We start from the raw sequence: 25,511 nt of genomic DNA on the forward strand, positions 1-25,511 counted from the left end.
ACGAGAGATCAGAAGAACAACAATATGAAGTGTCAGTCATTGTTTGTGAGATGAAAAGAGAAGGAAGAGGCCAGAGAGAGCTGGTTGACATCCATTCATACAGGCTTCGCATGAGCTTTTAGAGTTGGAAAATTGACCATAACATGTTAATGCTAGAAAAGACCCTCAGAATTGGGAGGACAAGAACCCAGAGTGCTTAGGGATGTGCTCTGAGATCACACACCTCTGAGTGATGAAGTCAGCACCACGTGCCAGTCCAGTGAATGGGGGACAGAATATTTAATAAGACAGCAAATATGCCATTACATACTCAGATGTTATGTACAGAGAGTTTCACCATGGTGGTGTTTATAGTGACAAAAAAATCAAAGCAACGTAAGTATCCATTACCCCTTAAAATAGGGATTTGTTTATATACTTTATGATAGGTGCAGGTGATGGAATACTTCGTCACCAATACAAATAACAATGTAGATCTACATTTATTGACACGGGGAGCTATGGGGCTTAGCCAGTGGGACACTTCTGTTGACCTTCTGTTGTGTGACAATAGCAGATGTCAATGCAACACTTACGTCGCCCTGGGTGAAGTTTTATATATGTGTGTGTATACATAGCTATGAAAGAATTGTCTGAGAGCTGAGGTTTTGGATGATTTTTAGCTTTCTTTGTTGCATTTTTACATACTGTTGGAATTTTGTTCAAAAAGCATGTCACTTTTTTTTTTTTTTTTGTCATCAGAAAGCCAACAGTAACAGGACAGCCTCTCTTTTGTCATGGATCCCATGTGCAGTTTCAGAGGATTGCCAGATGCTGGGAGTGAGTTTTCCCACATCCGGCTGGTTTAGAGTTGCTTTCCCCTCAAAAACAGGCGAGTGCGTCCCAGCATACCATCTAGAAGGAAGGTTGTTACAGCGGGCGTGACACCTTGGATTGTCAAATAGAAGCTGCTGCCACAAGAGGTAGATTCAGATGTTCTCAGAACATCAAGATGAATTTCCATTTAAGAGTAAAAATTAGGAAGAATGAGGTGGTTGGCTTGAGCCTCTGTGGATGTGACCCTTCTAAAAATATTTGCCAGTGGGTGGCAGAGGAGATGTAGGGCCCCCTGGTTGTAATTAAGATGCTGGGTTTCATCACAGGCAAGCATGGCTGAAGTGAATTTGTAAGCAGGAAGATGAAACTGAAGGCACTGCCCTGGCTAGCACTGTACTTTGGCTGAAGGCATATTTGAAACCAAAGGGGGATGATCGTTGGTAAGGTCTGGAGAAGGAGTCTTGTGTGTTCACCAGCATCCACCCCAGTCCTGCTAGGGAAAAACGTCCGTGAATCCTGTGGCTACAAGCTCTGCCTGGTTCCAGAACCTTGAGACACCTCCCTGCATTATACCCACAATGGGTAGGGTGGACCTGGCGTTGCGTGTTTGAAATAGCAAATCGTATTGTGTATGTGTGCGCGCGCGCATGTGCGAGTCTTAACAGTTTGAAAGAGGTGTGTTTAGTCCTGCAAGACTTAAAAATATTCAACCAATTTTTATCCTAAAATTTAACCACAAAGAATTTCCAATAGGTTGAATTATTGAGTCACCCTACTTAGTGTTTGCTTGTTACCATCAATAAACAATGTGTGTCTCTGAAAGTGTTGTAACTTGGTCTCAAAGATCATAGCTCAAGTGGTAGAGTGCATGCTCAGCACACACGAGGTCCTGGGTTCAATCCCCCGTACCTCCATTAAAAAAAAATTCAATAAATAAACTTAATTGCCTCGCCTCCCCCCCACCCCAAAGCACACTCTTCTAGAGTGTCACTACATCTTGTGGGATCTGCTGACCACACAGTCCCAGTGGGAAATACATTCTAGGACTGCCGGCCTGGGCTGTCCAGCTTTGTGTCCCCTTTCCTGACAATTTTCCTCAGGCAAATTTAAAGATACGTGCTAACTGCTTTTCTCATAGCTGTGGGGGTTTAGCAAGGGGAGTGCTCTGACCAGCATCCGAGTTCAAGGGAGAATTCTTGAAGGGGGTCATGAGATTCTTTTACTACGGGATTGACACTTGGTTGACTTTAACTGAACACCTGCTACGCAGTCAGCATCTATGTACGAGAACTTGTAGGCAAAGGGAGGGATAGCCACTCTTTAATTCCTTATGAATATTCAATCCTGTACCTGAAACGGTCCATGAAGCAGCAGGAATAATGTGTTCAGTAACCAAGGCGCCAGGTGGAGAAGGCAACACACCTTTAACATCTGCTTTCCAGAACGAACCGCCATGGGCATTAGTCGGAGAAAGGCAGGATCTTTTCGCGTTTTGTTTGGGTCACAACTGCTTATTTGCTTGCGATTCTTCTCTGAGTACGAAGCTGTAACTGTGTGGAGCAGGATCAGGAGGTGTGACTTTGAGCCTTTCCCCCCATCCCGTACACATCCAGCTGCCTGAGAGCTGATCACAGCGGTTGCACCCCTCTGGCAACTGTCCAGGGGCTCACTTCCCCTGCCAAGTTCAGGTGTCCTTGTCCACACAGCCCTCCCTCTTCTATTACTGCACACCCCATACCGCTTTGCCAGCGAGACTTTCCACTCAGCTGGGAAATACTCAGCCAAGGGCCCATCGTCTTGGAAGCTCTTGGAGTTCCATCAGTTTTCAGTTTCAGGACAAGCTCTGCCAGAGACAAGAAAGGGAAAGAGGCAGGGGGCGGGGAGGGGGGGCGGTGGGGGGGGTTAGCGACTTCTCATTTTATGAAATTATATTAAAATGACATCTCACTGAGAGGAAATTAAGAAAGTAAACAATAAAAGTTGGAAACAGCTTGTGGGAGAAATAAAGACAGGAGCGCAGCAGAAAGAAGGAAAAGAGGGAGGAATATGACATTTCTGATAAATCCTCGGATTTCAAACAGCAGTGGTGAGGAACGAGCGTCCATTTATTTGACTTTGGAAGATACTATATAACTTCCGTTTCAATCTGTTTACCTTTCAAGCAGCATTGGCTAAAACTAACATTGACACCCCATGCACATAGACTAGCTTTGGGGAACGTGTTGGAGGTTCTTGGTGGCTAACTGAGCAAAACCAAGTTCAGGCTGTTACTCATTTTCTTTTCTGGGGGCCAGAAGGGCCAGACCTACCTTAGAAGATTTCTCCTTGTATCTCCTTGTGAAAAGCCCTGGCTTCACACATCCATTTTAAAGTGTTTACGCCAGTTCAGACTTGAAAATCTGCCCCAAGTGGCATCGTGCCAGATGTTGATTCTTCTTGCTTCAGAGAGAGGGAGGCATATCCCTGTGGGTGAGTAGAACACTGTGGCACTGGGCAAAAGGGGACATTCCTTCCCAGGGCTTTACCGAGGTCAGATGAAGCTTTGCCTAGTTCTCTACCCATGAGGAAAACGAATGTGTCTCATCCACTTTCCAAGTGGGAGAAATAGGAGAGCAGAGAGCAGAAAGGCAGACCTCCCGCAATTGTTTGAAAAGACCAGGTGGATGCCAGAGATCTGCGTTCTCCAGCCCCAGTGGTTTTAGTGCCCGGAACCCTTCACCATCCGTAGTCTCAAAATCGTCTGGCTCACAGCCATGAAGAGAAACAAGCGTAATATTTTAATCACATCCAGAGGCAGAGTAAGCTGAAGCTTCAGCCAGAACAGATCCAGTTTCCTTCCCGGACTTGATAACTTTATTTTAAAGAGAGCTCAGTGACATTTCAAGGGTTAATTATAAGCCTGTTGAAGTCCTGGACTGGCTTTTATCTTTTAAGAATGCAGTAGGTCCTCTGTATCCAAGGCTTCTGCATCCATGGCTTCAACCAACCGCAGATTGAAACTATTCAGGAAAATAAAGTAATTCCAGAAGGTTCTAAAAAGCAAAACTTGAGTTTACTGAGCACTGGCAACTGTTTACATAGCATTTCCTTGTATTTACAATGATTTACTTAGCATTTTCATTGCAGAAGGTATTATAAATAATCTAAAGACGATTTGAAATATATGGGAAGATGTGTGTAGGTTATGTGCCAATACTATGCCATTTTATATAAGGGACTTGAGCATCTGTGGATTTTGATATCCTTGGGGTCCTGGGACCACTCCCCGCAGTGGCTATCAAGAGACCATTGTATTTACACAACTTAGATTTACATGGCTCCACTGTGTGTGTGCTACAAGCTCAAAGCATTTAATATTTTCTTTCCAAACCCTAAACATCTCCAAAAGTACAAAGGAATGTGAGATTGATTAAGTCTGTCTGGAATCCTATAACATCTCACTTTAAGGTTGAATTGCAGGAGGGCAGACCACTCACTGACCACCCTGCCAGGTGATGGGGGAGAAAAACTAGAATTGTTTCCTGACTCTTGCCTTCAGAACCCCTTTCTCAATCCACTGCCTCTCCCTTTCAGACCCAGTGTGGGAATCCAAGAATCCAGAAGGACCAAATGACTCCCCTGCTCAAGCACCGTAAGAGAAGTGTCTGCTTTTTCCCTTGGTTCACCTTGAGAGGGAGGTAGAAGGGAGATTGCTTCCCCTCTGCTGTTCCCTGGCCCCAGATCTCTCTTTAAAAAATGCAACCAGACCACATACTCCTCAGCATCCTTGGACTCTGCCCCTGGACCCAGCCCCACTTCATGTTGCTGGGAGAAGAGAGAGTTCGAGACTGACAGGAGGCCTTAGAGGTGAAAGGCAATCCAAAAAAGGATGGGAGAAGGCCTGGGGGTGGAGTGGGGTGGCAGCTTGCAGCTCGGGGAGGACGTGCCTGCCTTCTGCCCCGACAGCCTGAGAGGGTTTTCAGGTCCCTCTACCAGACACCGTCCCCCCAGGAGGGCCTAGGCTGCTCAGAGGTCATGGGATTCTTAACCCACTGCTGGCGGCGGCTTCTCTCAAACAGGCATTTTTATTATCAAATGAGTGATGGGGAGAGTGTGTGTGTGTGTGTGTGTGTGTGTGTGTGTGTGTGTGTGTGTGTGTTTGTGTGTGGTGCTTCAGATAATCTACTTCAGATAATGTTCCCTCCTATCCATTAAAAAGTATTTTTTCCTAAAAACCGAAGTAATGTAGGTTCATGGCGGAAGATTTGGAACATTTACAAATGTGACCCTGATTTTACCACCTAATTTTATCATCATTTGGTTGTATAGCCGCCAGTCCCTTTTCTATTATGTTATGGAATATAAATGCCAAGAGGGCAGGGCTGTCACTGACATCTGTGGCTCGGTGTTCTGAACAGCGCCCAGGGTGTGGCTACGTGCAGGTGTCTTGGTTGGATGGATCAATAAATCACCACATAAGAATAATTTGAATCGAAATATGTTGTCTTGATGCAGCAGAGAACAGCAGGAAGAGAGTTGCTTGGGTGTGGCTACCTTGGAATCAAGCTGCTCTTGCTAATTTGCTGTTCTCCTTGGGTCAATCACTTCACTTCTCTGGGCCTGAGTTCCTTCTTCAATCAAACACACACTGGTTCATATTTATCAAGAGCTGACTCTGTGCCAAGCGCTGTTATAAGCTTTCTATGGGAATTTCTCTCCATGACTCTGTGAGTGGTAGCGTCTGCCCCCACTTATGCACGAGGAAACAGAGGCGTGCCGAGGTGGGTCTGGGGTCTGCCCGCAGTCACACAGCTTAGTGGAGAGCAGCTGGTCTCACCTTCAGGGGATGCCCGGCCGTGGGGTGACATGACTTCTACGGCCCCTCCCGGCTCCAGCGCTGAGTGAGAGAGGAGTGGGGCAGGGAGGTGGTGGCAATGATTATGCCTGGAAGCTCAATTGTGGAGCAAGGTCCAGATGATTATTACCTGGAGATCAGAGAGCAAAGTTCTTAACGAGAGGGCTTCCTCCTGAGCGTGAATGTGAGGAGTCCAAATGGGCATCCACAGAGCGTAATTAAAGACCAGTGGCCGTCCAACCAGCCCTCTATCATCTGGGGGCAGGGTTACGAGGGCTCCTCTTCTTCCAGAGCCTGCTCTTCCAGACACCCACAGGACGGTGCCCCGGGTCAGGCAGGGCAGCAGCTAAGAGGTAGATCCCCACATTCCAGACCGCGAGCAGCCGTGATGCGTCCAGTGGGGGAGGACGAATGGGAATGTCGCACGATGATTAGCTAGGATGTCAGGGGCAGGGCGCTGCCTCCCTCCCCGTCCTGCCCCCCAGAGGAAAGTGTGGGCCGATAACCCGCCTTATATCCATGGCAACCAAGTCTCCTTTCTGGGGAGGAGGAATGGGCTTCGGTAAACAGATCTATTTGTGTGACTCCTGTTACTCATTCGAAGCCGTGTCACTCATTTTCCACTGTGGTCTGTGCGTCTGAGTCAGAGGGCGCCTCAGCGGGCTTCTCTGAATGGATGGCTCACTCCCAGCTCCCTTGACTGACTGCCAACTTAGCAGGGCGTAGCTTACCAGCACTTTTTTTTTTTTTTTTAAGCCAGACTGATTCATAGAAACTCCTTTAAAACACAGTGAAAAGAAACCGCCCATCACACACCCTGCACAGCAGCGCAGGAAACTTATAACCTCGGGAGGCCGGCCCTCCCCTCACTGCAGGCACAGACTTCCAGGAGAGCAGACGCCTGCCACCAGCTCCCGCCGCCCGCTGGACCCTCAGGTAGGACGGCTCCCTGCGCTGCGGGGGAGCCCGGCAGACTTTCTTTCCTCCCCACCGCTCTCCTCCTTCTGACCTCATCAAAGCTTTGCTTTTCCTCTTTCCCTTTGCTATTTTTTCTATGACTCCTTAAACTGTGTCCTTCAAGCTTTTGGCTGCAAGTGGACACAGAGACAACTTTTTCCTTAAGGTTCAGTAAAATACAGTTTGAAGGTGGTGGGGGTGCAGTTCAGGGAGATCAGCAGGGCCGGGCTGTCATTATGTCTTGCGGGACCTGGGCGCTTGCCCTGAAGGTGTGACAGCAGGGGGACTTTGGAGCTCACCGGGACAAGGTGTTCCTTATGGAGGAAACACGGCGCATTTGGGAGATGACATTCTGCACTTGGCAGACTTGTCAGCTCCTCTGTTTCGATTCAAAGTGCTTCAGGACTTGAATTGTTTCTCTGTCTGTTAGTCTTTTGCGGGTGATGGTGGAGAGATACCTGCTTTTCAGTTTATTTGTGTGGTTGCTTTTACTGTGGTCCTTTGGCTTGCTTGTTCACTTTTGTTTAAATTTCAGTGTTTTTTTTTCTTTCCACAGGATAGGAGGAGGGGGTGGATTTGTTTTAAAGAAAACCGTTAGAGAGGGAGAGGGAACCGAGTGGGGTTTCAAATGAAATGCGGGAGGGGTTCCTCTGGTGGAGTCAGGAGCCTGATGTGGATTCCAGAGTCCTTTCTCCCCTCGGCCAGATGTGGAAACTGGGTTTGGAGGAGAGGGTGGGGCAGCGGAACTTTATCTGTTCCTGTTTAAAAAAAAAAAAGTTGAATCGTTCTGTGCTTTCACCACAGAAACCCCTGAATTTTAGTGCTGAGTGAAAAGATGGCATATCAGAAATGTTAAAATAATTTCTGTTTTTTTAGGTGGATGTGGGATTTTTCTGCACGGAAGGTAGTGATTGTTTTGGAATATTTGTCTTCTTGCTCTTTCCAAAACGTTGTACAAATGCAAACACTTGTGCTAATCACGAGGGGAATCTGGAGAAAGAAAGAAGAGGGATTTCTATTTGCTTTTTTTTTTTTTTTTTTTCAGTTAGCATTTTGGTTGAGGTGTGGCCCATTTCAACATAGTTACTGGTGTATCCCCCCCCCCCCCCGCCACCACACACACATAAACAAGGCAAGGAGAATGACAGGACTCAGCTTGTCTGACGGAATTAGGCATTTCCTTGAGAAGAGCAGTTCTTTGGAAAGAGAAGATTTAAATGTAATCAGCCTGTGTACCTGGCACAGGCAAGGCTCCTGGTAAAACTGCCCTCAACGGGATGATTAAACAAGTGCAAGGAGCTCCTGCATTTGCTTGAGATGTTTATTTTGTCCAGGATTACATGGATGTGGATTAGGGAAGCCATCATTAAGGGGATTGTAATGATATTCCACGAAGCTCGTACAAATCTCTGAGTCTGTGTAGGTTCAAATGAGAAGGCCAGGTTTAACCTGTCAGCAAACAGAAAGTACTGACAGCTCTGGGGGCATAAACCGTCATGGATCTCATTATTTGCATGGCATTTCACGTTACGCGGTTGTTATATAAATGAGAAAGTGTGCTGCCTGTTACTTCCTGGAGTTTGAGGGCAATTTTTTGAAAATGCATTTCTGATTCCTGCTTTCCCCTCTTCCTCCCAGGAGTAGTGAGAGTTCCTTGGCTGTGGGAGTTTTTCTGGATTTCAGCTCTAAGACTTTGAGGATCCTGAAATGGGAGGGTTGTTTTTCCCTGCTGCCTCCCACCCTCAGAGGTGGATCGAATTCCACCCCAGACTCGGAAGAACGGGGAGGGGGTGGAGGGCTGTCTGGAGGGCTGCAGGATGTCCTGTCTGGTGTCCTGGTCCGAGGACCCCCCCAGATTTTACATTGTTTGAGGATACGACATGTCCCAGGAGTTGGCAGAAGGCCATCAAGGATCAGCCCAGGGCAGATCGCATCCCAGAACAGAGGCTGGCTGCCTCCCAGGAGTACAGGGCAGCCTCTGAGCAGAGGAAAGACGTCCCTTCCCCAGACCGCGGAAAAGACTGTGGCTTCCTCAACTCTTTCTGCTTCCGTCCGAGGCCAGGTGTGGCCCATCCAGTTCCCAGGGGCCTCCAGACTCCAGGGGGCCCAGGGAATGAGCCCTACAGAGGCCACTCTGGGGATGCAGACCCTCCTGGCGGGCTGTGGGTGCCTCTGGGGGTTTTGGCTCACGCCAGACCTACTGCGACCATAGGAGAGAAAGCAGTCAGAGACCAAGAGGGCTTAGAGATGAAGACTCCTCAGATCCTGATAGGGGATATACCTAAAAAGTGGCCTCAGAGAAGGGCACACGGCAAATTTAGTTACATTTCATCCTGGATTTTGGGCGTTGAGCTTGGGAGGAATCTTGGAGGTCAGCTCGTTCATTCTCCTACTATATGCAGAAATCTTACTTTCATTCCACCTTGGACAGATGGGCGTTTTACATTTCCCTAAAGTTTCCAGAGAAGGGGCTTGCTACCTCCGAGCGCACCTCCGTGCTCACCCCCTTTGCCGGACAGCTCTAATTATGAGAGTTTCTTAAATCCAGCAAAATTGACTTCTCTGTAACTTCTGCACTTCGTTCCTAGTTTCGCAGTCCTAAAAATACCTGTTCCATTCTTGTTGTCCTTGACCCACTCAATGTTCTTTATCTTCTAAGCACTTGACCCTCATTTAATATTTAATGGATAAAAGTTGATGAATCTGTATTATTGTTATTATTAATACCTAAGACTCAGAAAGCTTTGAAGCTTTGAAACTCTGCACATTAGGTGTCCACACTCAAGTGACTGGATCCTGATGTCTTTCACTTTCTCAACACGTGCATACGGCTCCCTCTTTAGCTGACGCGTGTGTATATGGAGCTGCCCAGGACGGAAGCTCAGAGACACGTGGGACTCTCAGATATACCTGCTCAGAGCGACACACCCAGTTGCTCCCTCGAGGTCATGGTTAAATCAATCCAATACCAGAAACAGCTTCTCACTTGGCCTTGCGGGGCTGGTCCCTCAACCTGGTCCATAGTTCATGGTGTTCACGCCTCTACAGTGTTCCCTCCTGTCATCGTAAGTACAGGAACAGACTGCCAAGCCAATGTAACCTCGGTCCTATTGCTGGCGGGCAGTCTGGATGCCCATCCCCTGAAAGGAGCTCATGACAGTTAACTAGTGAGCAACTGGAATTTTCTCACCATCAACTTCCCTTTGCCGTCACTCTTCCCAGTTGTGCCCAGAGGACCCTGGATTTCTCTTCAGTAATCAAGGGAGCCCAGATACGCTTCCAATTAGGAGTTTGCTTGAATTCCTAAGACCCCAGCCCCAAACACACACGTCTTAAGACCACTCTTTGGAACACTCCAGTTACAAGTCATTTCTCTCAATTTAAGCTGGAGACCCACTAATACGGAAGCCCAAAGATACAAGTAGAGGCCCTTGTGAGGATTGCTGCTTCTCTCTCTTCCTTTTTAACAAAATATTTGGCTCCACATTCTGCTCCCTGCTGTGGAAATGGCATTTCTCGGGGACTAAAACGGACTCCTCTGTTCTTTGTGCCAGTGGCCTGTGGCAGTTTTCATATTTCCCGAGCCTGTTTCATGAATTCTCCCTTCAAATGGGAATAATTAATGTTGAGAACTCACAAGGCACATGTTGAAACTGGTGGTAAGCATCCTCGGGTAGGTGCAAGACGGGTGAACAGGAAGATGGAGGGACTGTGGTCTTGTCCCGACTCTGCTAAGTGTCGTGGGCAGGACGCAGGTCTTCTGGCTGGAGGGCACTGAGCCTGGGGGTCTCTGCCCCTTGTGGCTCTGAGACTCTTGTTCTAAGTTCCCACCATTCTTGTTCTGAGAAAGAAATCCCTTGGCTCAGGCTAACAGCGAGTTTACTCCATAAAAATTGGTAGAGAAGTGGCATGAAGCAGCACGCTGCATGGGAACAGGCTTCTTAGGGAGGTCGGAGGACCCAGGCGGCCTCCTCTGCTCCACACACGCCCAGATTCCTTAGGCACGTGGCCCGAGGGCTTTACTGGCAGGGAGCAGTGAGCATTCACCCAGCTCCCCGAAGAAGTGGAAGAGGTTTGATTTATGAAACTTAAAGGGCACCAGCTCAGAGGAGAAGGGCTAGGCTCTCGAAGCCTCGTTAAGACACTGACAACAGCAAGGGATTCGCCAGGAACCAAACCAGGCTCAGCGAGGCCTGGAGCTGGTCGTGGGAGAGGAGCCCCACCCTCTTGTCAAGGAGGGTGTGGCCCTAAGGGTGTGGTTGAGAGTGGCTGGTCAGGGAATCGCCTTAGAGGAGGAAAGAGAAGGTACGAGGAGGAAGAGGGCGGGGAGCAAGGGGGGCTGCGTGTGTTTCCTTAGGCCTGCGCGTTGCGGGGAAAGAGGGGGATGGGTGGAAAGGCCTAAAAGAGGGAGAAAGAGCAAGTGGAAAGAGACGGCCAAGGAGGAGAAACAACAAGGCAGATGTGTGAGGATGCTGCACACCTGACTCCCTCTCCTCTGGTCTGGGGACCCCCGTCCTCAACATCTCAGGACCGTCCTTAGGGCCAAGTATTCTGTGCTCCCCACACCGTGAAGAATCTTTGTTGCTTGGCAACATTTGAGTTTCTATTGAGTATTTGTGCCAACGGGGGTGGTGGTGGGGGTGATCTTCCCCCTCCCCGCTGGACATTCCTTCCCTTTTCAGAAGGATCAGATCAGGGCTGAGTGCAGAATGAGGTCTCTGACACTTTGACTTCTTTCAAATAATTGGGGCTGGAGCTGGGGACTTGGAGAGAAGTTTAGTTTCATGAAACCAGCCCTGTGTCTGCACTTACTTCACAGAAAGTGGTGGGCTTCACCCTGATTCTGCTTTCACTCTGGGGACCTGCCTTCCCTCCTTTGTCAAGGAATTGGACTGAACAGCCTCAGCCCCGCTGAGCCTCGAAACAACCAATGGCCCCCAGGGAGAGAAACGAAGCCCACAGCCCACCCCGAGCACTGAGGGTGCCCCGGAGGCGCCCGCATCCCTCCCAGCCCTGCCGCCTCCCCAGCCCTGCTGGTTGAAGCCTGCTGCCGCCACCTATTGTCGGGCCCGCCCAAGCGCCGATGGGGCTCGGCCACACCTTGATTTTCTTCCCAAATCCTACTTATTATCTTGGCAGCCTCTCCCTCCGAGACATTCTGGCCGCCAGAACACTCCTCTTTCGTCAGAAGCAGAAGACAACGGAGCTTCCGTCCTCGCCCAGGGGACAAGGCCTGATGGCCGGACCAGCTGTGGCCTGGGGGCGTGGGCTGGGCCCAGACTCCCCGCCCAGGTCTGGCCCGAGCCTTTGCAGATGCTGCCCAGATCCACCCCCGCCCTGGACACAAAAGAAGACAAGGGGAAATGAGAGAGAGAGAGGTTATTCTCCTTGGGAACATTTGCAAAAACAAGATTCATGCTGCTGGTTTGCTTTTAGCAGAGTTCTTGGCCCTCAGATCCTGCCAGAGAAGCTTTGAGCCCATCCTGCCGGGCCTAGGCCCTCATTCTTCATAAAAGAACAGAAAGAATAACCAACAACCAAACAGCCTTTGCTCCGTGTCAGGCCCGGGCCCTTCAGTCCTCGCACTAATGCTGTGAGGTCTGCAGATCACAGGTAGAATGTGCTGGCGTCACCGCGATGTATGCCTCCAGCATCCTACAATTCTACACGCCAACTAGACCTCACGAAAACTGAAATTAAAAAAAAAAAAGTGGTGCAGGCAGGAGCTGAACCCGGAATCCATGCTCTTTACTACTCAATCCTGTGTCTCTCGAGGACTCACTGGCCAAAGAGGTCATGTCCCTTCCCCAAAGTCAGCAGTTAGTCCGAGGCAGAATTTTTATGACAATCTGATTGTCTAATAGGTGCTTTTTTTCTTTCTTTCTCTCTTTTTGCCCTTAAACAACATGCTGGTCTTCCTACCTGCCCCCTGACCCCACCCCGTTCTTCATCGCTAACAATGTGAGAATCACGCTGGTCTGTACCAGGGCCAGATAAACAAACACCACTCTTTCAATAACAGCCCCCACTTATGAGAGCCCACGTTTGGGAGATGCCGTCCCCTTGATCCCAGGACCATGAAAAAATAGTCATTTTCTTGGAAGCCTGTGGGTCCCTGTTACTTTCGCTGCTTGATTGGTGTTTCTCCTGGTGGTAAAAAACTGCCATGTGCTCCAACACATCAGGCCCTGGCATGGTGTGTACACGGCGAGGCACAGGATGACGTGCTTTCCTTCCACACCCAAACATCAGACATCCAGAAGCAGGAGGAAATGGCCCTTTAGGATTCTTTTTCTCCACATGTTTCCCACGGAGACGTGAAGGCCTCTCCCCTCCCACCCCCTCCGTAAAAACAATATTTAGAATGGAAAAGTACACTTAACATAAAACAACAATAACAATGGTCATCCAAGGTCTCATCCACTCTGCCTGCCTTTAATCCCAGCCTTTTCTGCCTCCGGATACATCCTCTATGGCTGCTCCCCAAAGAGAGTGTTTCCTTTTCTGCTTTTGTGGTAAATGGACATCCATACTGCCAGCCCAAATGGTCCTCAGTGGGAAACAGACACATCAAAACAAACCAGCAAAAGCAAAGTAATGTGGACGGGGAGACGACAGAGAGGCGTCGGCGCCGCCACCCTGCACAGCGTCTGCAGAAGCACAGCCCCAGTTTTGGGTGCGACGCTGTGGAGGATGTGGACGGGCAGATGACCAGGCGTGGCCTTGCCTTTCAGCTTTCCTAGTGCCTGGGAGGAGGCATCTGGGTTGGATGGGATGAGAAAACTTTCTTCAGAGTTCACGGTTATCCAGAAAGAGATGCGGATTTCACTGTGGGGAAAACATCAATCAGTGAAAAGACAGAGTCGCGTCTGGAGGTGGCCGAGGCATCTCAGGACTGTGTTATGACTTGCTGGAGATCGGGGGGATCTCAGGTGACGTCCTTGGCTAATTCCCTGATAACCTGGAAGGTCTGCTGTAGAGTGGCCATTTCAGAAGAGTGCTAAAGAGGAAGCATTAGACAAAGGGCAGAACTAAGATCAGGGTAGCTGCTGCCAAGAGCAGGCTCTGATGCATGGTCAGCACTTTTCTAATGGAAGTGGGGGGTCTTGGTAGATAGTGAGCTCCCCACGACTGGAGGAATTTAAGCGTGATTTAGGTAGTTCCTTGGTGTAGAGTTGTAGATGAGTTTCATGTATTGGGAAGGAATTTTAAAGCCCCATTTCAGTCCAGAGAGTCTATAATTTAAAGAGGTAGGTTGGAAAGTTAAATCTGTACACAAAATAGGGTTTAGGAGTTTAAGATATTTTCTTTGCATTCCCTTGTTTCCACTTGAATAAAAGGCAACAAACAAGTATATATCCTTGCATATTTAAATGTCAAAGATACTAGGGAATATTCACAGTGTGTTGCAGTAAGATGCTTAATACATAGTTATGGTAACACATAAATAATTTCTAAAAATAATCCAGGACTAAAGTTCACATATATAAAGCAGGGGAATCATTTTCTGTCTGGAATTCTGCTGTTTATCATGAAGACTTCAGTCACTTTGACATTGATTATTTTTCTGCAGAGAAGAAAATATTGTCTTCCTTGATTCATTTATTTGCTCACTAAACAGATATTTGGTGCCTGTCATAGACAAGATTCTCTTTTCAGGAACTTAGAATCTTAGGGGTGGGGAAGCCAAACATTTTCATAAATAACTGTTACTAGGCGGGCTACCACTCGTGGTTTTAATAACAGGAGGAAAATGACTACTTCTGTCCTATGTATCTGGGAAGGCTTCCTAGAGGAGGCAGAATTTGAGCTTCTTTGAAAAGAAATTGATAGGTAGTTACTGGAGGATGGATGGAAAAACAGACCTTTTTTGGGGAAACTGAATTCCTAGGATTCCCAGTCCAGCATGAGATGTTTGGATCCTCTTTCCTGATTGATGGTGGGGTTTCTGGAGGATTTTGAGCAGAGGAGGGACAAGGTCAGATAACCCAGTGGCACAGAGGATGTGCTAAAAGAGCGAGGAGTTGAGAGAGAGGATCATGGGAGATGCTGATGGTCCTGAACTGGACAATGACAATGGGAGTGGAAAGAAAGGAACACACAGGAGATAATACTGGAGGAAGAATGCAGGACCTGACTGTGATGTTTTCGGCAATAAAACTGGGGTGAGGGGAAGGAGCGGTGGGTACTTTGGCAGCGGGTCATCCTTGCTCCTGTCTCCCCAGAAAAGCCTGGGCTGTCTTCAGCTGTCAGGGAAATGACCACGCTGTCTTCTGGCTTCTCAGAAAGCTCTCCTGCACCATCTGGTAGAGGATGCCTCCACTTTGCCTTTGTCTGGGGGACTCCCACCCACTCTGGTGAATCATGGACATTTGAGCTCTGTGGGACTCCCCCATTACTCACACAGCTCCCAGCTCCCCGTTTCTGATTATGTGACACCCGCAGGCTCAGACTAGTTCTTCAGTGACTCAAGCCCAGGATTTCCATCACTTCTTTGCTGGAGGAGTAGGTTTTTGGTGTGCTGTTTTGTTGTCTAGCTCCCGGTGATTGTTCCTTAGACCACCCCACAGCACTGCTTCCCCCAGACTCTGGTGGCCGTTCAGTAAACACACAGACTGCAGGGCAGGAAGAAGTTATCTGACCCCTAGCTTGGCAGTCATGGAGCCAAATGACCAACATCTCAACTCCCCTACTGTCCCTTTGGAAGTTAATGATTCTCAAAACCTCTGTAGTCTTAGTTACCCAACAGAAAAAAAAAGGGGGGTGTCCACAGAGGCCTGATTGATTTCTCATGGTCAGAGTGCCCTAAAAGTGTCAGGCTACCTGAAAAAGGCAAAGGGGCGATGGAAGGCAGTCTCAGGGTTGTGTTCCTTTGATTCTTTCATTTTGGGGGGAGTGGGTATTGAAAGGAGGTGCAAAACTAATAAAGATTCAAGTGGACGCAGCCAACTAGAGAGGACAGTTCTCCCCATCCCCCACATTAGTTAGGCATTTCCAGCTCCAATCACCAGCAGCTGAAATGGTCAGGGCCATTTTCACCGCCTGTAATGGATCCCCTGTGAGCAAAGGACTTCGTCCAGATCTAGAATGGGCGGTGGTTGTGAGGCTCACATCAGGGCCCAGAACATGGAGAGACCGTGGCTCTAATGTGGCCCAGGGGATGAGGGAAGAAAAGGGGAAGTGTGGTCAGAAATGAAGCTGGCGGTGCTGGGAAGGGAAGTGGCAGGGCTGTCGTTAGGGCAGAAGGGAGAACAGGAGAAGGGTAGCAGAGAGCGTGTGTGGCTCTACGTCTCTAACCTCCGTTTCTCTTAACCATGATTTCTCTCCAGAGTCAGCATTCATGCCTCCTATACGTTTCTCAGTTTCCCACCCAGCCCCATGGAGCCCTGACCACCCCTGTCCCAAACCTATTGGGTAGCTGAGGGTAAAGGGAACAATCCCGCTTTGCTTAGAGTGACAAGTGGAGAAACATGTCCTTGGCACCCGCCACAGAACAGTCAGTGGACAGCCTATCCTTTGAGAACGCTGTGAATTCACTGGCTCTGGTGGCCTGGGGCCAACTCCAAGCACCACAGATAATGTGGTTATGGAAGTCCCCAACCACCACGTGACAAACTTGAGGACTGCCTCGTGCGCTGGTGCTCTGAGAGGCGGGTGCTGCGCCCAGCCCTTCAGAGCTGCAGCGCTGCTCTGTTGATCTTTACTCCCGGGTTTGAGTTGCCTGGCTAGGACTAGGGGCGTGCTTTCCACTGGAGAGAACCATCCATAGCCTTTTGGAGAGAACCCAGTTATTGTGTTAGTGAAATATACTGCCAGGAAGGAAAGTTGTAGCAGCCGATACTTCCAAAGAGATAAATGCTCAGAAACGGTCTCTTTTCAGTGCTTTTCTGTGGAGTGAGGCACACAGCAGGGCAGGGAGTGAGGCTCTCCGAAGGCCGCACTGCTTGTAACGGGCGGATGGAAGTCTCAGGAGCACAGGATCTTCTTTATACCCAAACTGTTTGATAGGTCCCCGCTCACCTCTTAGGTACCACTCAGCGTAGTCCCTGCAGAGCTCAAGGATTGCCTCTCCCCCTCCCACCTCCCTCTGGACCAGGGTTTCTCTGCTGGGGGGGGGGGGTCCTCTAGTAGAGGGACCGGGTATCTTGGGATGATCCAGGCCAGGTAGTTAAGAAGACAGTTGATTCTGTTTCCAGATGTCTTGGGGAGGGCCCCTGAAATGAAAGGAAGCCCCTCTAAGCTGATAATGGATGATACTAATTAAAACCCGACAAACTGGGGGCAATGAAAAGATGGAGCAGTTCCTCTATGTGTTACACCACAGCTGCAGCCAAACAGCTCTGACTTCTGGCTCAACACAGCAGGCCAAAGCAGAGAGAATGGTGTGTGCCGTACACGGAAGAACCCTTGTTCATCCAAGATGTTTTGCACCTTTCTTTGGTGAAAAAATGTGGCATATGATTACAAAAATCTAACTGCCCTGAAAGGGAGTCGCTTCCTCGCTTGATTCCCCCACCCGCGCCCCCGGCCTGCGCTCCACGGGGGGATGATGACCAGAGGGGCTGTGGTTTAGATCAGAAGGGAGGTCCAGTGGCCAGGAACTCCGTGCCCTGGGGGCACGGTGCATGCGCCAAGGTGGAGGTTCAGGGCATATGGAAGGGGATAATGTTCAAGTCTTAAAGGAGAGATCTTGAGCCGGGGCAAGAGGAATCAGACTGGACTTTGAAGGGTTACAGAGCAATCCAAGGAGACAGAAAATCCAGCTCAGTCCCTAGAAGCAGGTAAGGGAGGAAACATAACATTTTCCTCCACGCCATTTAAGAGGCTTCTCTTGGTGTCTTATATTCCGTCCTTGGCCCCTCAACCCCTAATGGGAGAGGATGTTTGTCAATTAGAAGCAAAGGAATAAAAAAGTCATTTATAGGGCCCAAGGAGGATTAAACATAAGACTCATTATATAATAAATTAATTCCCTGCATTTAGGGAATTAAATCATGCCTGTTCCCATCCCCATGGAGGGGTGAGGTCAGGACCTAGTGATGGATCTTGGGGATGTGGAGAGGATGGTCAGCACAGGGCTGAAAAGGGTGAGCTTTCTCCTCCTCATCCCCGAGGGTGTGTTCCCCGTGGTCCCCCCACTCACGGGGCGAGGATTAGGCGTAGTGACAATTCCTAAGGGCACCAAAATGTTTTGATACACACAGCCTTGTGAACTGAATAGCAGACATCCTACCGCTTGTACTTGGCGTGGCGCAGCGTGGTGACCGCCACCTGGGCTGGGTTGGCAACAGCGACTCAGTTTTGTAGGGTAATAATCGTAGTACTGGTAACACAACCAATGCAACCTCGGCAGTATCTGTCGCGTGCCGGGGGCTGCGCTAGAAGCTCCACCTACATGATCCAATGTGACCCCCCCCACTTCCCTGCACAATTAGCATTTCAGCCCCCACTTCGTATCGGAGGACCCTGAGACCAAACGGTTGAACAACTTTATATGATTTGAACTCAACCTTGGTCTAATTCAGAAACTTCTAACTGTGCATGAAAGTCAAGCAGAAAATTGTTGGAGGTGTGCAGCTACCTGAGAGAAGCGAAAACGAATTTGAATGCGCGGGGAGATTATTCACGGCAGGTGTGAGAGCTCCAAGCTCTCCCCTGAAGCGGCAGGATAAACTTCATCATTTTTGTCATCCACAGTTGAATTGGACACATTTCTACAAAAAGAGCCTAGGTTGCAGGGAAGTGCTCAGATGGGGAAGGAGGGTAGTGGTGGTTGGAATGGGCTGGGGTGGACAGTGGAGACCAGGGTCTGCCTCTCCTTCCTGGCCTGTCAGGAGTGAGGCACACTCTAGATCATTCTAGATTCTGAGTGCCTGCTGAGGAAAGGGAGATGAGAGAAAAAGCTCTGGAAGGGTTGGAATGATTGTACCGGTGCTCTCCAATACGTAACCTGGTCCAGTGTGAAAATGACTCAGATGCACTCAAAGCTTCAATTAAATTAGGTGGAGGGAGAGAGGGAAGTGGGACAGTTGCTGGAGGAGCACAGCCAGCTCCTCCCTGGGCGGGGGCAGCCACACATCCACCCTGCCTAGCGTGGGAAGCACCTGAGCCCTTTCCTTCTGAAGTTCCCGCAAGCCCGCATTGCACCTGACCTGCCTTGGGCATCACAAAGCCCTCTTGCATGTGACATTAAAAGCGCCTCCCCCTCCCGCAGCCTTCACGCTTCCTTTATTTTCTAGGCTTTACGATCAGTGGGCTCCCTTCTTCTGCTCTGCTGAGATTATGGCTGAACGCTTCTGTTTGTCCATGCACATTCTTAATCTATATCATTTCCCCATCCTTCCACCCGCTGTGGGAATGAGGCCTGAGGGACTGGAATTGGGGGCGATGTCTCACACAAGCAGAAGGCACGTTTGGTGGTCTCTCAAGCCACCTCCTTCTAAAAAGCCCCCGGAACTGTCATACTGAGTCGTAGGAAATAAAACCCTCTGCCCCCAGACCAACAGCAAAGTCCCGACTGCGACACAGCCCACAGGCTCAGGTGCAGTGATACAAGTCTAAAATGCCCCATTAGTAGGTGACCAGACCATTAAATTGGAATTAGGTTGTTATCATTATTGAGTACCGAACAGCATTATTATAATAGACGTTGTGGCTCTCACATTTTATATCTCATCCGGGATCAAATTAGTAGCCTGCTCAGTCCATAGGCATCGAGAAATAGCTGGAATTCTGCGGAAGGCATCCACTTCTGTTGAAATAGCTGGGTGAGCAGTTTGACAGCAGTGTGGACACTTCCCTAGTGGAAAATGGAAATTTATGTGACCTGGTTGCACAGAGATCTGGAAATTATAGCTCTCAAAGGCCTTTTAAAAGTCAAAGTCCTACTTTTGGCCCCTAAAACACAAACAAAATAAAATAATAACAGTTATCATAAAATTTTCTTGTTTTGAAACAGGCTGCATTAGAGGGATGAGCATATAAATACCTCAGAGGCAGAATTATTTCCATTTAGATGTATGTAAATAGACAAATAGGCACCCGGGGAACTGGGCTACCTAAGTGTTTTCAGGAGTTTATGATGAAATTGTGATAGTTTTTTTATGGCAACTCCTCCTGGTTTCAGCAGATCGTCCACCTGTGTGGGAAAGCGGAATTATTGTATTGGGTCTGACACTAACCTCTCCTTTCCCTTTTGTGTTCGCCTTTCTTTTCAGAGCTTTCTTCACTCCCAAGCCCTCAAAAAGCCAAGATGTTGGTGTTACTGGCTGGTATCTTTGTGGTCCACATTGCCACCGTCATCATGTTATTTGTTTCCACCATCGCCAACGTGAGTTGTGTTCTTTAGCACATCTGTTCATTCAGAAGTTATTTGAATATGTATGTAAAGTGCTACAAAAGAGGTTTAAGCCACAGTCCTTGCCCTTCATGAACTTACAGCTTGGTCGTGGGAAAAAAGAAACACACACCTGCACTTCAAACAACTAAGTAGCAAGTGTTTATAGGAGTGATCCCGCCAGGCTGGGGAACGGAGTGAGGCTCCTCAGTGGAGGGGGAGCTTGGAGGGTGGGTAGATGGGCGGGGCTTCTCTCTGCTAAAGATGTGGGGGGGGGGAATGGACCAGGGGGCTGCATCCCAGGCAGGCTTGCCAGCCAAGGAGCCCAAGTGACAGGGACAAACTTTGTTCAGGGCATAATGAGGACATTCGTGTGGCACGAGCAGAACTTCCTTTCCTTCTGGGAACCTTGATTAAAAGGATAGATGGGGATGAGAGACTATGGTGGCCTGACCAGAAAATTCAAGTTCTGAGCAGAGAGCAGCATATGAAAGTGGAATTTTGCAAGATTAGCCTGGTTGCCCTGAATTAACTCAAACAAAAACCACCAAAAAATAGGAAGGTGCCAAGTCTCTTCTCTTTGAACCTTGGGCTACTCTGACCTCTAGTGGTAGTTTGCAGCGTTCAACTTCCTTTTGTTGTGCTTTTCTCAGGAAAAAAACAGGGCAGCTCCTTGGATGCAAAAACCAAGGCCACCCATCACTAGACAGACCAAGATGGCTCCAGAATCTGTTTAGGTCCCTGTTGCAGTTGAAGGATAAATGGGTTTTAAAGTTCAGGTAGAAGAGTTTTGCCAACATGGGTGAGTGTGATTATAAGCAGGGCTAATGTAAGCATTACCATGATGAGACAGAACCTTCCCCCCATGTAGCCCCTTCCAGACTCATTTAGCCATTCTGTATGCCAACCCCCAAGTCTCTCAGGATTAACAGTTCTGATAAATGACTTCAAACTGTATTAGTGGATACCAAGGGCTGAATGTCTGAATTATCAGCCTCTAATATGGGGCTTGGCACTCAGCTGTTTACTGAATCAAGAACAGGCAGGCGAGCTGACACCCTGGGCCTTGCTTTTCCAATAACTGGTGTTTTAACGGACACTCTGTGTGGACAAGGCTGGGTGTTTGTTTTCCATTCCACACACTCTTTTCTCACTTTTCTCTTGGGACTTTTGTGACTTCAGTTTTAGTGGGACCTTATTTCCACCAAGAGAAGGGCTGCTGAGCCGTATACATATGGTATCATATTTAAGATTCAGTCCTTTTGAAGAGTATTTGAAAAAAAAAATTTTAAATTAATAAACCCATGGTAAAAATATATATTTAAAACACTACCAGTAACAGTATTAGAGATAATTTTGACAAAGCCATGACTAAAGTACGTGAAAATGTACCAAGAATAATTATTCAGGTTATGTTAATTTTTAAGTAAGATATTACGTTTTTAAATGTTGCTTTAATAAACATTGTTTGGGGAGAAAATTTTGGTTTTGAAATAATTGAATATGATTATTTTATGTCTACAAATAAATTTAATTTGTCAATTAAAAAAAAAGAATTGGTCCTGACACAGGCTGATCTGTCGTTTCTTTTTCTTGTAGAGCAGAGGATCTGTTTTTAAACAACTTTTTGTTTCTTTCTGATTTCAGGTCTGGATGGTTTCAAATAACGGAACAGTATCAGTAGGTCTTTGGAAAAACTGTACTACCGATAATGGCTGCCAGGGAGACCTGTCATATGGCGGTGAAGGTATATACAAAGATACTGTACTCGGGGCTGGCAGTTCGCGCTCAGGGAGAGACCAGCCCCCTGGGGACTGGTTAGCCTAACATCCTCACTCCCTCCCGCCCTGTGTCCACAGACGCCCTCAAGACAGTGCAGGCCTTCATGATCCTGTCCATCATCTTCTCCGTCATCTCCCTCGTGGTCTTCGTGTTCCAGCTCTTCACCATGGAGAAAGGCAACCGCTTCTTCCTCTCGGGGGCCACCATGCTGGTGTGCTGTGAGTATCAGTTTACACTGAAAAAAGGTTCCACGTCGCTCTGAGCGTGGATGTTCAGCTTCAAGAGCTGAGCACATGCTGCTGCGAAATTGCCTTACACAGTTTTCTCCTGTGGTTCTTTGTACTCTTTTTGGAGAACCCCTGATAGTTGCTTGGAATAACAACCCTTATCTGCTTCATTGTTTAAAGCTGGGGCTCCAGGGCGACTATCCCTGCCCATTGGTAGCTTGTATAACAAACACGTGAAGGGGTGGGAACGTGGGGGTCCTTAGATGAAACCACTACCACAATGCATGCGATGAATGCAGTTTGTTGAAAGGCTGTGTTCTGCACCCCCGGGGCAGCCTGCCCTCAAGTGCTGGGGCTCAGTCAGGAAAGCCAGGTGGTGGACCTGAGATTCTGGGTTTTACTTTACAGACACACAAACCAGTGCCAATGTGAGAACCCAAGTACCTCTGATCTAGCAACACAACCATCGAGCTTGGTTCAGGGCACACTGTTGGGGGCTGAGCAGCCAGATTTCATTTTCCCCTTGCTCGTGAGGGAAATAGGCTCTTTCTAAAATTATAAAATCTTTTCCTTGGTCTTAATGTTAAAAAAACCAAACCAACAGCTAACCGTTTTCTCCCCCTCCTGCAGGGCTGTGCATCCTGGTGGGCGCCTCCATCTACACGAATCACTATGCCAACGGTTCTAAAACCGGAGTGCAGGAGAGTCACCATGGCTATTCCTTCATCCTGTCCTGGATCTGCTTCTGCTTCAGCCTCATCATTGGCTTTCTCTATCTGGTCCTGAGAAAGAAATAAGGCTCAGCCATGAATGGGGATCTGGGGGGTGGGGAGGAGGGAGCCGTTGAATCTGGGAGGGAAGTGGAAGTCGCTAAGTAGGAAAAACCAAGAGAGGGAAGGGGGTGGGGGAGGGGAAGAAAGAGGGGAGGGGCGGAAACCCAAACGTTGCTGAGCGGGGCCTGTGCTGTCCAGCCCCCGCCCTGGGAGAAAGCCGTGGGCTAGGACGAATGCTCCCATGATGCGGGCCAGAGGGCCTCCCTCGGCTGTTCTGTTACACACACTGCCTGGGGCCCCACAGCAGCCACGTCTCGGGCTCCACTTCCGAGGGTGAGTTCCGGGTCTCGCCCTGCAGCCCTCAGACCTACTGGCCCGCGTTAACCTAGTGGTACAAGGTCCGGCAAGAGCAGATGTTTTTGCGCGGAGGATACTAAACCTGGGAGCCACCCTGCCCTTCTGACCCAAAGCAGAACATCACAGCGCAGTGTGAAGGGGCTGCAGGAGGCCCGGAGCCAGCGAGCCGTCATCCCTCCTCAGAACAGACAGTTAGCTCTGTGGAAGTCAGCGGTATTTGTGACAAAATGGAAGGAAGGGAGGTCTTGATTAAGGCCAAGTTGGTGGGTTAGCCAAACCGAGAAAGACAGCTTTTCCCAGTGGAAGGCCTGGGGCACGGTCAGGGCCCAGACTAGACCTCACACAGCTGTCCCTCGTGGAGACCTCTTGCTGTGGACTTTGCTAGGCCTCTTGCTTAAAGCCAAGGCAGCTCCCTGAAGTTTCTGTAAAGCCACTAACGACCAATTCAGTGGTGGAAGCACCACGCAAGTTACGGGGACAAGGGGCGCTCTCGCAACAAGGCTATATTAGGTTATGTTTTTAGGATCCCCTCTCCGTGCAATCAGTGTTCGTTTTAAGTACCTAACGTGAGACATAGCTCCTGGAAACACAATCTGTTACTCTCCCTCTAAATTCTACACTTTTGAGGAAGTTTTATCCAGTTATCCATGTTGGGGATCAGGGCTCCTGGGCTCAGAGACAGCTGTCGCTTTGGCATGAGCTGGAGCGGTCATCTTCCAGAGGTCCTGCCCAGCCCGCAACACAGGTGAGGCAGGGCAATTCCGGAAGCTTCTTAAAACACATGCAAACCAAAACCGAACAACAGATCGTTGGGTGAAAGGTGCTATATAATTGTCAAGTATTAAACATTCTAGATTTCAGTCACGATAAGAACAGAGTGTCTGTACTTCCGGGAAAATAAGACAATTTCCATGAGAGAAATTAAAATACAGGTGATGGGAAGATATTTTCTTTAAGAAAAAAAATTAACCCCTAACTCTTGTGGTGCCCAGTTGGATGGTAATTGAGCTTGTCTGTTTCCACAAGAGTGTTTCTATAGAGGACTTAGAAGCATGTAGTGTGGTTTTCCTGGTCAAGCAGGCTCTGGCCTGGTGCAGCTATCTTAAGCCATCTCAGATTCTGCCTGGAGGGTTTTATTTTTGGGGGGAAGACATTTCCCTTATCAGTCTGAGATCTACCCTAAGGAGAACCTGAGACATCTTGCCTACTTTGTTTCTCCTAGCTCCCTTCTCCTCCCATTTCTTATATACTTTTCCTTCTGCCACGATTGCTGGTATTTATGTAAAAGGACTATTACTAAGTATATTTCTTTGTGTTCATTCTGGTTAAGGGAATGTTGAGGGCAGACCACCAAATTGTCTGGGCTGGGGTTAAGCGGTTGGCAAGCAAAACTTGTCAGATGATGAACTTTAAAATTATGATTTAATGATCACACGATTATAGAAGGTTGTCTAATGTGCGGAAATGGGCTTCCATATCAGATATATCCAAAAGAGATACTAGCTTTGTGCTAAAAAGTCACACAATGACTGGAGTGAACTATGTATTCCCTTGTCTTTTACTTTGTTTCCATGACATTTATGTTTCATGTAATTTGCATTACGTTGGTGGGTTGTTCTAGTACTGTATTTGGCTTCTTCTTTAATAGATCGATATTTCATATACTATAATTGTAAATATTTTGATACAAATGTTTATAACTCCAGGTATATAAAAACAGATTCTGATTCCCTTCACCATGTGAATGTTTTCTTTCAAAAAAATGTAAGAACAATATGGCCAATAACTGTGTTTATTCCGAATCGAGTTGTCAATCAGTTTGATTTGGACAACTTGGCATTTATCTGAGACATGAAGCTACTTTCTGGTAATACATTAAGCATTTCTACAATAACTCTTTCAGACAACCGAATGTTATTAAGTATAGTTTTTATCTTGCTTTAATTAAACCTCTTCAGCAAAAAATGGAACTTCATAAGCTGATCCATTAGAGAGAGGCTATGATCTTGAATCAGAATGGCTTGTGACATTAAGAAATGAAATACTTGTAAATTTTCTTTGAAATAATCAACTCCTCTAATGTGTCTTCAACATATAAAGCAATTCACAAAGGCACACATCACATACATTGGCAGGAGCCCATTCGTTGCATGAACTGGGGGGTATGGGCTCTAGGAGAGAAGGAAAGCTTTAATGCTTTCTGGGCTCAGTAAAGGCTGGAATCAAGGGTGGAAAGCAGGGTAGGCGCTGTGAACCCCAGCATCCTGTCAACACCAATACGGTAAGAATGGTTTTAATGTGAACTGGGTAATCTTTCAGTCCCCTGTGGTCTTGGATGAAATAACTGCACAGAGCAATGCACAAAAGAAGACACAACGGAGCCTGAAAATAAAACCTCAGCATATTCTTAAATTAAATTAGTCACATTG

At 48.0% G+C, this 25,511-nt stretch overlaps 1 protein-coding gene and 1 long non-coding RNA gene across 2 annotated transcripts; one reads left to right on the forward strand and one right to left on the reverse strand.

Moving 5' to 3' along the window:
- Positions 1-2,221: 2,221 nt before the first annotated feature.
- On the reverse strand, positions 2,222-6,002 carry LOC141575956 (uncharacterized). Its single transcript, XR_012504099.1, has 2 exons — positions 3,126-6,002; positions 2,222-2,659 (listed from the first exon to the last, which is right to left on the reverse strand). It is a non-coding gene; the product is annotated as an uncharacterized LOC141575956 (long non-coding RNA).
- Positions 6,003-6,428: 426 nt separating this feature from the next.
- On the forward strand, positions 6,429-24,818 carry EMP1 (epithelial membrane protein 1). The gene is made up of 5 exons (XM_010946457.2): positions 6,429-6,586; positions 19,825-19,937; positions 21,591-21,690; positions 21,803-21,943; positions 22,583-24,818. The coding sequence occupies exons 2-5, from the start codon at positions 19,860-19,862 to the stop codon at positions 22,747-22,749; spliced, it is 486 nt and encodes a 161-aa protein (XP_010944759.1). The 5' UTR covers positions 6,429-6,586; positions 19,825-19,859; the 3' UTR covers positions 22,750-24,818.
- The last annotated feature ends 693 nt before the right edge of the window (positions 24,819-25,511 follow it).

Source organism: Camelus bactrianus, chromosome 34, assembly GCF_048773025.1.
Source record: "Camelus bactrianus isolate YW-2024 breed Bactrian camel chromosome 34, ASM4877302v1, whole genome shotgun sequence".
Lineage (NCBI taxonomy): Eukaryota > Metazoa > Chordata > Mammalia > Artiodactyla > Camelidae > Camelus > Camelus bactrianus.

Bases quoted from the DNA above. Each gene is read 5' to 3' on its own strand.
- EMP1 (XM_010946457.2), top strand. From the start codon at position 19,860: ATGTTGGTGTTACTGGCTGGTATCTTTGTGGTCCACATTGCCACCGTC. The intron at 21,691-21,802 runs GTATATACAAAG...CTGTGTCCACAG, and splicing joins CCTGTCATATGGCGGTGAAG to ACGCCCTCAAGACAGTGCAG. The intron at 21,944-22,582 runs GTGAGTATCAGT...CCCCTCCTGCAG, and splicing joins GGCCACCATGCTGGTGTGCT to GGCTGTGCATCCTGGTGGGC.